The following is a 13818-nucleotide window of genomic DNA, read 5'->3' as shown; positions in this document are numbered from 1 at the left end:
CGGCCAGGGCGCAGGCAGAGGCAGGTGCACGCTGGGAGGTCACACCTTGCAAGGCCCATGGGGAATATCGGGTGGGATGGGCGCCAGGTGTGTCCTCAGGGCACTGGGCAGCCCTCAGGCCAGGCTCCCTGGACTCTGGTGGGTGATGTGGTCACTCCCAAGGCAATGCTGTCAGTCAGGGCTCAGCTACCCACCCTGGGCAGCACCCATGCTGTCTCAGGACTGGATTTTCTCAACATCCACAGAGGGTGTCACCTCCAGCCCTAGAGGAGCAGCCCCACTGTGCAGCCTGAGGCACCCCATGGGCCCTGAGTTGCCCCTTCCAGGCCAGCCTGGAGCTCCCTCTTCTCCAGGGTCCCAGTGCCTCATGGGTGTCAGGTCCGCAGGGAGGCCCTTGCCTTCCCTCTCTGTGCCTTGTCCCAGGCTGAGACTTAGGGTGGATGGGGATAAGGTAGTCCTTCCCTGGGGCCCTCTCAGGGAGGGGGATGTCTCCTGGCTTGGGCAGGTCCTAAGCTCTGCCTGGGTTGCCTTACAGTGAGACTGAACTGCACCCAGTCAGTGCCCTGGAGGTGAAGGTAAGAGCCTGTGCCTGCTGCGTGGGAGGCCAGTCCAGGGACCAGGAATCAGGGGTGGTTGGTGAGGCAGAGGGGGTGGCCAGTGGGCCCAGCAGGTGGTAAGTGGGCCATGGCTGTCACTGGGAGGGGCAGCCTTTCCTGCTGGACTCTGTTCTCATGAGGGCTTGACCAAAACCCAAACCAAGCACTGCAATCCTGGCTCAGAGTCCACTGCCTGATTGTACCAAGTCCCCAGCTGAAGGCTGAGACCTGACCAAAACTCGGGGCATCTGTGGCCTGAGGACAGCGTGCCCTGGCATCACCAGTCCAGACCACCAGCTCCAGTTCTTTCAGAGGGTCTCAGTCCCTGGAGTCTGCCCTTTCCTGGCTCCTTCAGGTTGGGTCCCTTTAGGGCCTCAAGCCCTGGACCCAGCATCCACGGGCCACTGCCAGGGGCCTGGTACCTCCGCTAACTCCATCATGGCTCATTTGACAGCAAAGACGTAAGGAAAGTAAACATACCAACAAGTGGCTAAAGATGTTTGCAGACTGGACAAAATATAGAAGCAGCAAGAAGGTAACATGGGGAGGGAGTGGACCCTGTGACTGCTCTCTGCAGAGCCAGGGGACAGGTGCCCATGGCAGACCTGGCACTGTCTGCCTCTCAGTGGGTGGGTGGCACCCTGTCCTCATCATAGGATAGCAGGCCTGTCTGCCACCTTTCCTCCACGGGGTCGCCCTGTGTCCTGTCTCACTGGAGTGTTCTTCTGTCTGTGGCTGTCTCAAAGAGTGTATAAAGGCATTCCCCTGGCAGTGTGGGGCTGGGTGTGGTCACTCCTGCTAGATATTGACAAAGTCAAGTCCCAGAACCCAGGGAAATATAAGGTAAGACCCTCCCACACTCAGCCAGGGCAGGACAAACAAGCAGGCTGTATCAGGAGCCCAGGACTCCAGCTGGAAGGAATGTCAAGCCCGGGTTGGGGGTGGGGGCTGTGGTCAGATGCACATCCTGGACATAGATGGCAACTCAGGTACTGCAGGTGCACTAGGGCCTGCTGACCCTCCCTGGCTTCAGAAACAAGGCAAAATGGAGCTTTCTGCAGAAGGAAACCTTCCTCCCTTCCTTCCAGAAGTACTGACTGTGGGATGACTGCTGTTGGGGCAGGGAATCTTTTGTCTGTTCTGAGGCTGCTTCCTCCTCTTGGCCCTGCCCTACAGGTCATGAAGGAGAAGGGCAAGAGGTCCTCCAGGATCAGCCACCACATCCAGCTAGATGTCAGCCACACCCTACAGAACCACCTGATGTTCATACAAATATTCGGAGTCAAGTAAGGCCTAGGGGGCTGCAGGGGTCCCAGGGAAGCTGGGGGCAATCCAGAGGAATGAGGGTGTCCCCAGGGCAGAGGCCAGGGTCACCCCTCCTGGGTGACAGAGCACCAAGGGCTCTCCTGGCCCAGGGAGCAGCCGGCACCATAGACTGAGCACCTCCCCGGCTCTAAGCCCTGGGCCAGGCTGGAACATGTGGAGCTAGAACCCAGGCAGCTCCCAAGAGGACAGAAGGCAGAAAAAAAAATCATGCAGATGGTGAAAAGTGCTCTCCTGACCCACAACTACCCGGGGTAGGGACCCATGGGAAGGTGGCAGGATGGCAGGGCACGGGAGACCTCCCAGGCAACACTGACAGTCAAAAATACTAGGGAGGATGCAGGGCCCCGGAAACTCTCATCCATGGCTGTTGGGCATGTGACAGGGCACAGCCACTTTGGAGGTGAAATGGGCCATGGCTCACAAAGCTCAGTGGCCTTGTACCACACACCCCCAAAGTGTCACAGATATTGACCACATTGATTTGAAAACTGATGTCCAAGTAAAAGCCACATGCCACATTCACCACTTGATTGTCAATCACACCCGGAGGCTACCAAGATGATCTTCAACACAGGTACTTAGGAGGAAGGGGGTTCCACTCTTCAGACAGAAATGACTTAGTGAGGAAAAGGAACGAACCCTTGATGCCCACAGGAACATGGGTGGATCTCAGGAGCATATTGCTGAGGGAATGATGCCAGACCCCTCAGGCTACCACTGTGGGATTCCAATTCATCGGCCATTCTGGGAAAGGGCAAACCACAGAGACAGAGAACAAGTCAGGATGGCCAGGCGCTGATGGAGCCGGGAGATGTCAGCTGCAAAGGGGACATGCTGGGGACTTGGACGATGAAGGAGCTGCCCTGGAAAGGGCTGCAGCCATGGACGGGAGGCTCTGCACATTGGTTCAGAACCGTGGAACTGCACGTCCCAAAGACTGGACTTCCATGTGTGCAAACCGAGAAAGAGGGGAAGAAAAAATTAACCAGAGTGAAAATGATCACTAATCCAACTTTACACCTGTGATATTTGCATTGCAAGAAACGTGGATTTTACTGAAAAAACACCTAAAAACTCAGGTGTCCTGAAGAGCTCACTGCTTATTTGGTGGATGATCTGAACCCAGAATTGTGTACCTTGTCCGGGTTTGTAGACAAAATGAAACTAACAGCATCTGCATAAAACAAAGAAAACCCTCTTTTCCCTTTTTTCTAGGCAGCAGGAATTATGTGACATCCTCATGGCCTCCTCTACATATAACCCTGTGAGTATTCCCGGGCAGCGATATTCCTGGGCCATGTGCCCGTATTCACAGGCATGGGTGTCTCTCAGGAGTATCGGCACTTCTTGAAAATTCAGTGTTCGTGACCCAATAGCACGTAGTAGGCAGGACTCCAGCTCGCTGCTGGCAGAAAAGGGTTGAAACCCAGACTCCTGGTGTCACATGGACCCAAACACCACGTCTCAGATGAAGAAATGACCTTCCACTCCCGGTGTTGCCCCAGGGCCTAGGAGCTTGGCAGGGTCCTACGCAGGATGGTCCTCGTAGGAGACAGGTTTGAAAAGTTGCTGAGGTGCCTGATGGGCCAGGCTTTTGTCATGAAATGAGTTTGCATCCTGGGGGAGTCTCTTCTTCACTGGAAACTTGTCAAGGATCCAGTTTCCCCTTTGCACAAACCCCATTGGAGCATAGCAGATAGTGAGGGGGGTCACCCAGGTGGCTGCTCCTGCTTGGCCTCCACTTTCCAGACCATTCCAGGCAGGGAGAGTGCTGAGCTGACTGCATGAGCTGCCCACATGGAGGACCCAGCCGCCCCCTGTGTCCGGCAGGCAGCCTTTGGGCTGTTGCAGGACCCTTTGTGTGGTGGTCAGCGCCCCGCCGCCTGCCCTCGTGGCGGGTGCAGTTCACAGGTGCTGCCCCAGGCCTGGCACAGTGGCCTCCCCAGCCTGGCCCAGGGGAGGGGGTGTGAACAATCCCTGACTGTGCCCTTTTGGGCCATGTGAGCTTGGACACTTGCTGCAGGAGTCCCCCCATGCTCCTTGTCAACTGAGTTGTGCGTGACCTGCTCAGTCCTCATGCCCAGTGCCAGGGGAGGGGTGCAGAGGCTGCACTTCAAATCCCGTGGGGCCTGAGAGAGGTGTCCCGAAGGACCTCTGCCATCTCTGGTGACATAAGTCCTCCCAGGTGGCCTCAGCCCTCCCAGGTGACATCCTTCCACGGTGACTCTGGCTCTTGCAGGAGGTGGGCTACCACAGGGACCTGAGCTGCATCACCGCCATCCTCCTCCTGTATCTGCCGGAGGAAGATGCTTTCTGGGCACTGACCCAGCTGCTGGCCGGTGAGAGGCACTCCCTGCAGGGTAGGTGGACAGCTGCCCCTGGGGTGTTACACAGTCATGCCAGGGGACGGCCACCCTGGCCGGTGATCCTGACTTCCAGGCAAGGCGCCTTCCTTGTATCCCAGCTTATTTGTAAGCCTCCAGATGTACCTGCTGAGGGTCCCACAGCAGCCTGCGTCTGGACAGGGATACCCTCACCTCAAGTCAGATGCCTTTCATCCCTAACATCAGAGGGCATGGATACCTCCCCCCGGCTGCCCTCTGTTGCCTGAAGCCAGCTCCGACTTTGTGCAGGTGCCACTCACCTCCCTGAGTGTCCTGCCTCCCAGCTGGCTGTGCTCCCAGCCACCCTCCCTCCCTACAGATGGGCCAACAAAGCCTAGATGGCAGTGTCTGCCCATCCCATGTCCCCCAGCATGACCCCCCACATCCAAGAGATAGCCACATAGCCCCCAGCTCCCACCCTGTTCTCCCCACTGGTGCCTGCCTCGTGGTGTCAAAGGCAGGTTGCCCTCCTGGCACCTGGACCCAGGATGCCACTAGGCAGCACCTCAAGCCAGGGCCCTCCTCCCCAGGGCTGAGGCTGCATGCTGGGGTCACCAGATGGGAGGGAAGGAGGCCTCGGGGTCCAGGGTTCCCCACCCTGCCCAGCTTTTCCAGCTGATGCCTCCACATTTTGGGAGTGGGGTCTGACGGGGTGATGGGTCTGGGGCTTCTCAGTATTCTACAGCCTAAATACTGCCCGGCTCGAGAGGCTCCTATTGCACCAGGAGCAGGTGCTGCACAAGTCCTTCCCGAAGATCATGAGACAGCTGGTGAGTGGATGACACCCTCAGCTCCTAACCAGACACCCTGGGCCCCATAGGTCAGGGGAGGCTCGAGTCCCTCATGGGGCTGGCAAGAGGCTGAGTCCCAGCCATGGCCTGATCTGGGATGAGGATTCCCCATGGATTCAGCATTGGGTTTCCTTTTCCTGCCCTGGTGGAGGCAGAGGCACTGGGACCAGGGCGGAGCTGCAGCTGAGCAGGGCTAAAAGAAGTGTGTCCACCAGGCGTCTGTGCATGGGGCGGGTGTTGGAGCCCTGGCCACCATCATGGGTTGTGCCCTTGAGGAAGGTCTGCAGACGGGCCTGGAAGTGGGAGGATTTCAGGGCAGCCCAGGGGGCTCTGAGCTCCTCTGCTCCTCCCTTCAGTGCAAGGAAGGGCTGTGCATTGAGGGTTCCATGCTGACGAGGCTCCTCTGGTGTTTCCTTGATGGGGTAAGGAGGCACAGGGAGACCCCAGCCCAGGGACCCTCATGTCCCACAGTGCGTGGTTCCCTCAGCTCAGGGCTGCAGCTCCCCCAGGAGGACTTGGCTCACCCCCAGCCCGCAGGAGGCACAGGCAAGTCCCTGCAGGGCTCACAAGCCAGGCTCTGCTCAAGAGGGGGCATCCCATGGCAGAAGCCAGGGCTCAGGCCCAGCCTCGTGGGCAGACTGGGGCAGGACCCAACTTGGGAGGGCCCAGGGAAGCCCCAAGTCCTCAGGAAGTCCTCTTTCCAGAAGCCCCAGCGCAGTTGAGATGAGTCCCTCACAAGGAGCTACAGGACCTTGTCTGACTCAGTCTTATGGGGGGTCTCATCCCATGGAGAGGGGTCCCCAGCACTCCAGGGGAGTGAAACCCCAGTGGGCCCTGCTCAGGCCACTGGCCCCAGCTTGGAAAGGCCAGGTTCTCCCACACTTGCTGTCCCCACAGAAATCTTTCGGACTCACCCTGAGACTGTGGGATGTGCTCATCTTGGAGGGCGAGTGGGTACTGACGGCCATGGTGCATGCATCATTCAAAATACACAGGAGTAAGTCCCGTGTGCCCGAGGGTGCTTGGGGGAACACGTGGGACAGACCCCGGCTGGCCTGAGGGAAGTGTCCTTACGCTGCCTGCTCCATCCAGGTTGGGGGTCTGGCCTGGTGGGCTGGGCAAGGCATGATGACACGGAGTCCTCCCCCCACATGACCCAGATGAAAGTCAGGAGTGTGGTGAGCACTTCCCTGCCCTGCCTTCCCCAACTGTAGCCTCCTGTGCACAGCTGGACCCCGGGGTGGCCAAAAAGGACCAGGCACCAGCCAGTGGGAGGTGGGGCCTGGTGGAAATGGGGTGCAGGCACTGACCTCTCCCAGGGAACCCTCCTGGCCTGATACTTTGTCCCTAGAGCGCTTCATGAGGCGCTTTGTCCCTAGAGCACCTCATGAAGCTTTCCTGGAGCATCATCTGGGAGTTGCAGGAGCGACTCTCTCAGAGCTGGGCCCTGGAGGACAACACAGTCCTCAGGATCCTTCAAACCTCTATGAAGAAACTCACAAGAAACCACCGGGACCTGCCACCCCCAGGTGGGCTCCAGCACCAGGTCCCCTCTGGAGTCACCCTCTGGGGCAGTCAATGGTGGGGAGTGACGTGGCCCCATCAGCCCTCCTACCTGGCCTTCCTCCTGCATGTCTTCTTCCTCCTCTCCCTCCTCTATTCTAAGAAAGTCAAATGGGTCTGCCGGTCCTCAGGGCAGGTGCTGAGCACACGTGAGTGTGTGCTGGACATGCTGTGTGGACAGGCAGGGGACATGGGCAGGACCCCGCAACACCCCTCCCCCACTTTCCACTTTGGGCGGATCACCTGAGTTCGGGAGTTCGAGACCAGCCTGACCAACATGGAGAAACCCTGTCTCTACTAAAAATACAAAATTAGCTGGGCATGGTGGCGCATGCCTGTAATCCCAGCTACTCGGGAGGCTGAGGCAAGAGAATTGCTTGAACCCGGGAGGCGGAGTTTGCAGTGAGCCAAGATTGTGCCATTGCACTCCAGCCTGTGCAACAAAAGCGAAACTCTGTCTCAAAAAAGGAAAAAGAATGTACTATATGTTCACATACTAAAAGAGCATGAAAACATAAAAATTAACAAATGAGCCATAAATTGAAAGTGATTAAAAGTTAAAGTGATTAAAAATTAAAGAAGCTATTTCATTGAATATTATACCGGTCAGCATTGAAGTTTGCCAAAATTTAAAGATTTCAGATTGTTGAACGTGTATATTAATAAATTATAGATAAGAATATATGTATTTATAATATATTTCAACAGTTTCACTTCTTCAGAATAGTGTTACTACTTGAGTATCAAAGAGGCCAATTGGGTCATGAACACATGTAGAAGCACAGACCCAATGTTTATCATCTAATCTCCATGGAAAAAAAATGCTCAAAAACCTAGAGCTGTGAGTAGTACCAATAAAATTTCTACGATTTGTCAAGATTGTTTAAAATGATAAATCTATTTCCCTGGTTGGCTGTTACTTTTCTGGAAGCCTGAGGAGAGGAGAAGCTGTCAGTGGAGGTCCCTGAAGTTACCCAGGCCCAGGAGAGACACAGCATCAGCTGACAACTGCAGTAAATGCCACTGAAGACCCTCACTGGGAAGAGGCTGCAGGACCGTGTCTGCCATGCTCATGTTTTAAATACTGGCCAAGATGAGTCAAAACTCCTTTTCCTTTTTTAAATAGAAGCATTTTCAGGTACTCAAAAAATGTCACACAAGACTAATTTATTGTGTTTGCCCTATATCATTTCTTTCTTAAACAATTTAAGCAGGAGTTATTTCACATACTGTATTTGGCAATCAGCTTTTGTTATTTTGAACCACTGAAGACAATAAATTTGCTTTCTTCCTCTTTTTTTTTCTTTTTTCTTTTTTTTTTTTTTTTGAGACGGAGTCTGGCTCTTGTGCCCAGGCTGGAGTGCAGTGGTGCGATCTCAGCTCACTGCATCCTCTGCCCTGGCTCGCTGCATCCCTCCCTTCTGCAGGTAAGATGCCAATATTTACCCTAGTGACCGTGGCCAGTTCTTGGTATTGCTCAAGTCACCTGGGCCTTCAGACTGGCGGGTGACTTCAAGGGAGCAACCATCCTGGGTCTCTCCTGGGACAAACACTTGCCTTCACCCACTATCCATGTCTTGTTCAGCCCTCAGAGGAGCGTGGTTGGGGTGGATTACTTCATGCCTTGATTCTGCCTTGCCGGAAACCACGGTGGCAGCAGGCTTGGGAGTCACCAAGTCACCGTGTTTCATGCTATTTCTGGAGGTTCTCGCCTTTGTGGCCTCGGAAAGGAAGGCGATCTGGTGCTTTGGGGAAGGCCCTCGGGATGCTCCTCCAGATGGTCTTCCTCAGGCCTTTTGCTCAGCATTGGTCTGATCGGTTCTGCCAGCTCTGGGCCATGATCTCTCCGCACTGGCGCGGCTTTCCTTCAATAATTTCATAAACTCCAGACTTCGTGTCTTTTGCATGGAAAGCACGCGGTGCCCATTTCATGGACACCGCACCCCGGAGTCCAAACGTCAGCCCTGCGGGTGTGGGGTTTGTTGGGGACAATTTCGGGCTCAGGTGCAGGGGGCGCTTCCCCAGCGCGGGCGCATCCTGGGCCCCATCTGAGGCCGTGGGCTCCTAGCAGGAGGACCTGGAGTTTTCAGATCCCCGCGAAGGATGCATTTTCCCCCACTCTCGGGGACAAGCTGCCCTTTGGTGGCGTTGGACACGGATCACCGCCTGGCAGAAGCCCGCGACAGCGTGGAGGGAGCGATGCCCCCGCCCAGGACTCCTCGTGAGTGATGGCGCCAGGAGGCCTTGGCTGGGACAGATCGGGGCCTCCCGGTCGGTCAGCGACTCGCGCCCGGCTGCGGCTTTCAGAGGCTTTTGGACACCGCCTGCCAACCCGCCGCGCCTCTCGGGGTCCGCTCCCCCGGACTGGCCCTGCCCACGGAGCGAGGGTAGTAGCCGGCGGCCAGGAGCCAGTGGCGGGAGCCGCCGGTGGGAAGACCGGCAGGAGGCTGCGCTGGAGCCCGCTGGGCAGCGCCAACCCCTAAGGCAGCCGGGCGGGTGAGCTAGCGGCGGCGCGGGCGGCTGAGAGGCTGAGGCGGCTGAGAGGCTGAGGTGCTGAGGCGGCTGAGGCGGCCGAGGCGGCTGAGGGGCTGAGGCGGCCGAGGCGGCTGAGGGGCTGAGGCGGCTGAGGCGGCTGAGGGGCAGAGGAGGCCGAGGCGGCTGAGGGGCTGAGGAGGCCGAGGCGGCTGAGGGGCTGAGGCGGCCGAGGCGGCTGAGGGGCTGAGGCGGCTGAGGCGGCTGAGGGGCAGAGGAGGCTGAGGCGGCTGAGGGGCTGAGGAGGCTGAGGCGGCTGAGGGGCTGAGGAGGCCGAGGCGGCTGAGGGGTGAGGGGCCGAGGTGCCGAGGGGCTGAGGGGCAGGTAGCCTGGCGGGTCCCTGCGGCTGGGTCCACCGCACGTCACGTGGCAGAATCCCGGGGCTGCTTTCTCTCCGGCTGCTCAGCCACTTGTTTTCTTACTGTGAACCTCGTGGGCTCCTGCTCGGTGTCCTTTCTTTCTCTCTGTTTTTGCATTCTATTGGCAAGTATTTTATTTAGGATATTTTACTGATATAACTGAGGATGAACTGTGTTTTGCAGCATTTTATTTTATTACGCGTTTTCTCCTAGATTTTGGTATCATTTTTATGCTGACTTGATTAAACATTTTGGAAACTTTCCTGGAACTGACAAAATAGCTTTTATATGATATTTTTCTTGAGGTAATAAAATAATTTACTTTGAAATGTCTCAGCCTAACAACTTTTGTGCTTTTGTTGTTTTGTGCGGAGGTGGGAAGACTCCTTTGCATTTTTGGTATAACTTCTGTGTTAATGATTTTGTTGTTTGTTTCGCAAAATCACTTAGTGATCCGTGTTTTCCAACTTAACATTTACCATTTTGTGAAATAAAAAAATGTCTCGTATATCTGTTTGTATCTCTCTTTTCGTTTGTCATATTTGGAATTGTCTTCATTTTTTTCATCATTAGTTTAAAGTGGGAATTTATTAAATATTCCAAAAAGACCGAAGTTTTACTTCATCTCCTAGGCATTCATTTTTCAATGTGTTATTCACTGATTTCTCCACGTTCATTAATATTGGGAATAATTTATATAAATTGATTACTGCTGCGTTAACGAGCTTACAGAGCAACATTCTTTGTCTTCAGTATTTTAATGTATTTTTCTATTAAATATACTTTAGTCATTTACACTGTATTTAGGCTTATTTTCCTGATTCTAGACCCACTAATTATTAACTGGAATGCTGATAATTTTCCCTACGTTTCAACTGTTCATAATTTATTCATTTATTTATGACACATGAGCATAAAACTACTTCATTAGGAAGATTTAATGATATATTGTGTAGAGATTTTATACTATGTGCTTGGACACAAACACTCAAGTAATTGTTATGTTTTTTTCTACCTGCTTTTGACATAATGAAAGCGCATTTTTAATTTTTAAATTTTTTTATTTAGTTGTAACAGACTTTAGGATGTAATGGTCCCAGATTCTTTTGTTATCTGTTTTTTAGCCACATTGTTTATTCTGTTGTCATTATATAATATTTACATGCTGTATTAGTCTACTCAGGCTGTTATAACAAAATACTATAAACGGTGCTTTCAACAAGAGACATTTATTTTTCACAGCCCTGGAGGCTGGGAAGTCTATGACCAAGACAATGACTGATTTGGTTCTTGAACAGGCTTTCTGGCCTCTTCTTATAAGGGCATTAATTCCAGCATAAGGACCCCACTCTCATGACCTCATATAAACCTAATTACCTTCAAAGGCCCTATTTCCAAATCCCATCACACTGAGAGTTAGATCTTCAGCATATACATTCTGGGGGAAACAAATGTTCATGCTGTAACACACACTGCTGACCCTTTCTTTCCGTTTCCAAACTTGTTTAATGTTATTATTTATAATATTTTGGAGGAATACCCTAATTATACTGTGGATACTTATTAATTTTGTAATACAAAATGCATTTATTAAGCAGTGAAAATGCTAATACAATCATATAGTAGTTTCTTCCTATACTATATATATCTTGCAATATTTGAGAAAGATTTTGCATAATGTATGTAATGCTATCATTCAAACATCTTTAATAAGTAGGTCAGAAAGAGAAGAATATTTCCATGTTTAACCAAACTAAGGATACATTCCAGGTCCAAATCACCAAATACATTCAAATGTTTGTAGTCAGGCATTCAACTGTTTAATTACAGTCCACCTGGAACACACATTTTATTCTCAGTTCTCATATCAGCAGGGCATTGATAACGTGTATTTGTCTAAGGGCAAGTCCGAGCATTAGCTTTTGATAGCATCTTAACCTAATTTGACATTTCTCTGTGTGTGTAAGTGTCCAGACAAACATTCTCCAACACTTTTTCTGATGCTGGAAATGGTCTCTGTCTATGCTATGAAATATGCTAACCACTACCCACATGTGGCTTTTGAGAAGTTGAAAGGTGGCTAGTGTGACTAACCAAATTTTTATATTGTTGTAATTAATTTAAATTTAAATGTAGTAGCCATGTGTGGCTATTGGACAACGTGCCTCTAGGTCATTATCACTGGTATCTAGATAGTTCAGACAATTCACAGAAGCCTCACACTTAACCCCATTCTTCTTAATGTCAAAGCATGGGGCCTGCTACTTCATCTCTCTACACTTTAGAGTTATCACTGATTTTTTACCCTAACATAAGTCAAGGTAGATATTATGCCAAAAATTATAGAAAACTATTGACAGGCCAGGCCCGGTAGCTGTAATCCCAGCACTTTAGGAGGCTGGGGGAGGTGGTGGATAATGAGGTCAGGAGTTCGAGACTTGCCTGACCAACATGGTGAAACCCCATTTCTACTAAAAATACAAACATGAGCCTGGTATGATGGTGCCCACCTGTAATTACAGCTACTCTGGAGGCTGAGGCAGGAGAATCCCTTGAACCTGGGAGGCAGAGGTTACAGTGAGCTGAGATCATGCCACTGCACTCCAGCCTAGATGACAGAGTAAGACTCTGTCTCAAAAATTAAAAAATAAAGAAAAACAAAAACTATCGACAAAATCAGTAACTTAGCAGTTTTCCTTGAACTCTTCGATGTGATTCAATAAATAATCTTGTGGGGTTTTTTGTTGTTGTTGTTGTTGTTTTCTTTTTGACAGTCTGGCTCTGTCACCCAGGCTGGAGTGCAATGGCATGATCTGGGCTCACTGTAACTTCTGCCTCCCGGGTCCAAGTGATTCTCCTGCCTCAGCCTCCCGAGTAGCTGGGATTATATAATCTTGTGTTTTTAGTATGATCTCTATATGTTGATTTTATTATCTTTAAAATGATAACACTAGGAAGACCTACTTCATATTATTTCATTTTTTTGAGACAGGGTCCCACACTGGCACCCAGGCTGGAGTGCATTGGTGCTAACACGGCTCACTGCAGCCTCAACCTTTCAGGTTCCAGTGATACTCCCACCTCAGCCTCCCAAGTAGCTGGGACTACAGGTGGGTGCCATCAAGCCCGGCTAATTTTTACATTGTTTTATAGAGACAGGGTTTCCCATGGTGTCCAGGCTGATCTCCAATTCCTGAGCTCAAGAGATCTGCCCACCTTGCCTCCAGAAGTGCCGGGATTACAAATGTGAGCCACCATCCCTCGCCCTCTATAATTTTAAATTAGGCAACTGAAGTAATGCATACATCATACCATATCATGTTTTATAAAGCATAAATTCAGGATAATAAGGTGGTTAAGAGCATGAACTTAGAGGTGAAACCATGCTGGAAACAGTTACTTTTGGTAAGAAGAAGAACACATGGAATAGAGGATAAAATGGTCTTTGAATTATTTGCAATGTTTTCATTTTTACAAAAATGTTTATGTTTGCATTTAATGTGAAGGGGAAATTTTAAAAGACCTATTTTAAATAATACAAAATATTTATATCATCACTTTTTTTTTTTTTTTTTTTTAAGACACAGTCTCGCTCCGTCACCTGGTTGGAGAGCAGTGGCACGATCTCAGCTCACTGCAACCTCCACCTCCTGGGTTCAAGCGATTCTCCTGCTTCAGCCTCCTGAGTAGCTGGGATTACAGGGACCCACCATCACAGCTACCTAATTTTTGTTATTTTTAGTAGAGATGGGGTTTTGCCATGTTGGCCAGGCTGGTCTCAAACTGGTGACCTCAGGTGATCTGCCTGCCTTGGCCTCCCAAAGTGCTGGGTTTACAGGTGTGAGCCACCCTGCCCAGCCTAGCATTACCTTTTTGATTATTAAAGGGTTACATTAAAATGATAGGATTTAAAATATCATTTAAATTATTCAAATTGTTATTCAAAATTTGAGAAGGAAATACTGGGTTACAAAATAGGCACTGTTCTGTAAGTTCTGTGTCCTGCTCTGAGCATAAGTGGTCTGATATTAGGAAAGTCAATAATTACCTTAGTAGTACTTTCTCTTTAAATACCGTAAATAAATAATATAATTAAATGTATCATTTAATCATTACATGTGGTAAATCAGTGATACACACATACACACACACACACACACAGTGAATTTACCAGATTCATCCCATCAGTCTGACAAAACGCCCATGATTAATAAAATATGTGTGGAGACATATTGGTCCCTACTCTTCAAAGTAAAATTCAGGTGGA

General features: G+C 51.0%; 2 protein-coding genes across 2 annotated transcripts in view; both read left to right on the top strand.

Annotated features, from left to right (window-relative positions):
* Positions 1-57: 57 nt before the first annotated feature.
* On the top strand, positions 58-8712 carry LOC129029837 (TBC1 domain family member 3G-like). Its single transcript, XM_054458126.1, has 12 exons — positions 58-170; positions 536-575; positions 1051-1130; positions 1331-1439; positions 1773-1882; positions 3138-3186; positions 4162-4261; positions 4982-5076; positions 5454-5519; positions 5995-6094; positions 6477-6809; positions 8489-8712. The coding sequence occupies exons 1-12, from the start codon at positions 58-60 to the stop codon at positions 8710-8712; spliced, it is 1419 nt and encodes a 472-aa protein (XP_054314101.1).
* The window catches only part of LOC129017823 (uncharacterized), a 29754-nt gene continuing 24598 nt past the window's right edge, over positions 8663-13818 (top strand). Inside the window, exon 1 of the mRNA XM_054458598.1 lies at positions 8663-9156. The gene's annotated coding sequence lies outside the window, so the exon portion shown is untranslated. The remainder of the gene's footprint in view (positions 9157-13818) is intronic.

The sequence above is a fragment of the Pongo pygmaeus genome, chromosome 19, assembly GCF_028885625.2.
Source record: "Pongo pygmaeus isolate AG05252 chromosome 19, NHGRI_mPonPyg2-v2.0_pri, whole genome shotgun sequence".
Lineage (NCBI taxonomy): Eukaryota > Metazoa > Chordata > Mammalia > Primates > Hominidae > Pongo > Pongo pygmaeus.
Note: the sequence above shows the minus strand (reverse complement) of the source record. Positions and strands in the feature narration are given on the sequence as shown.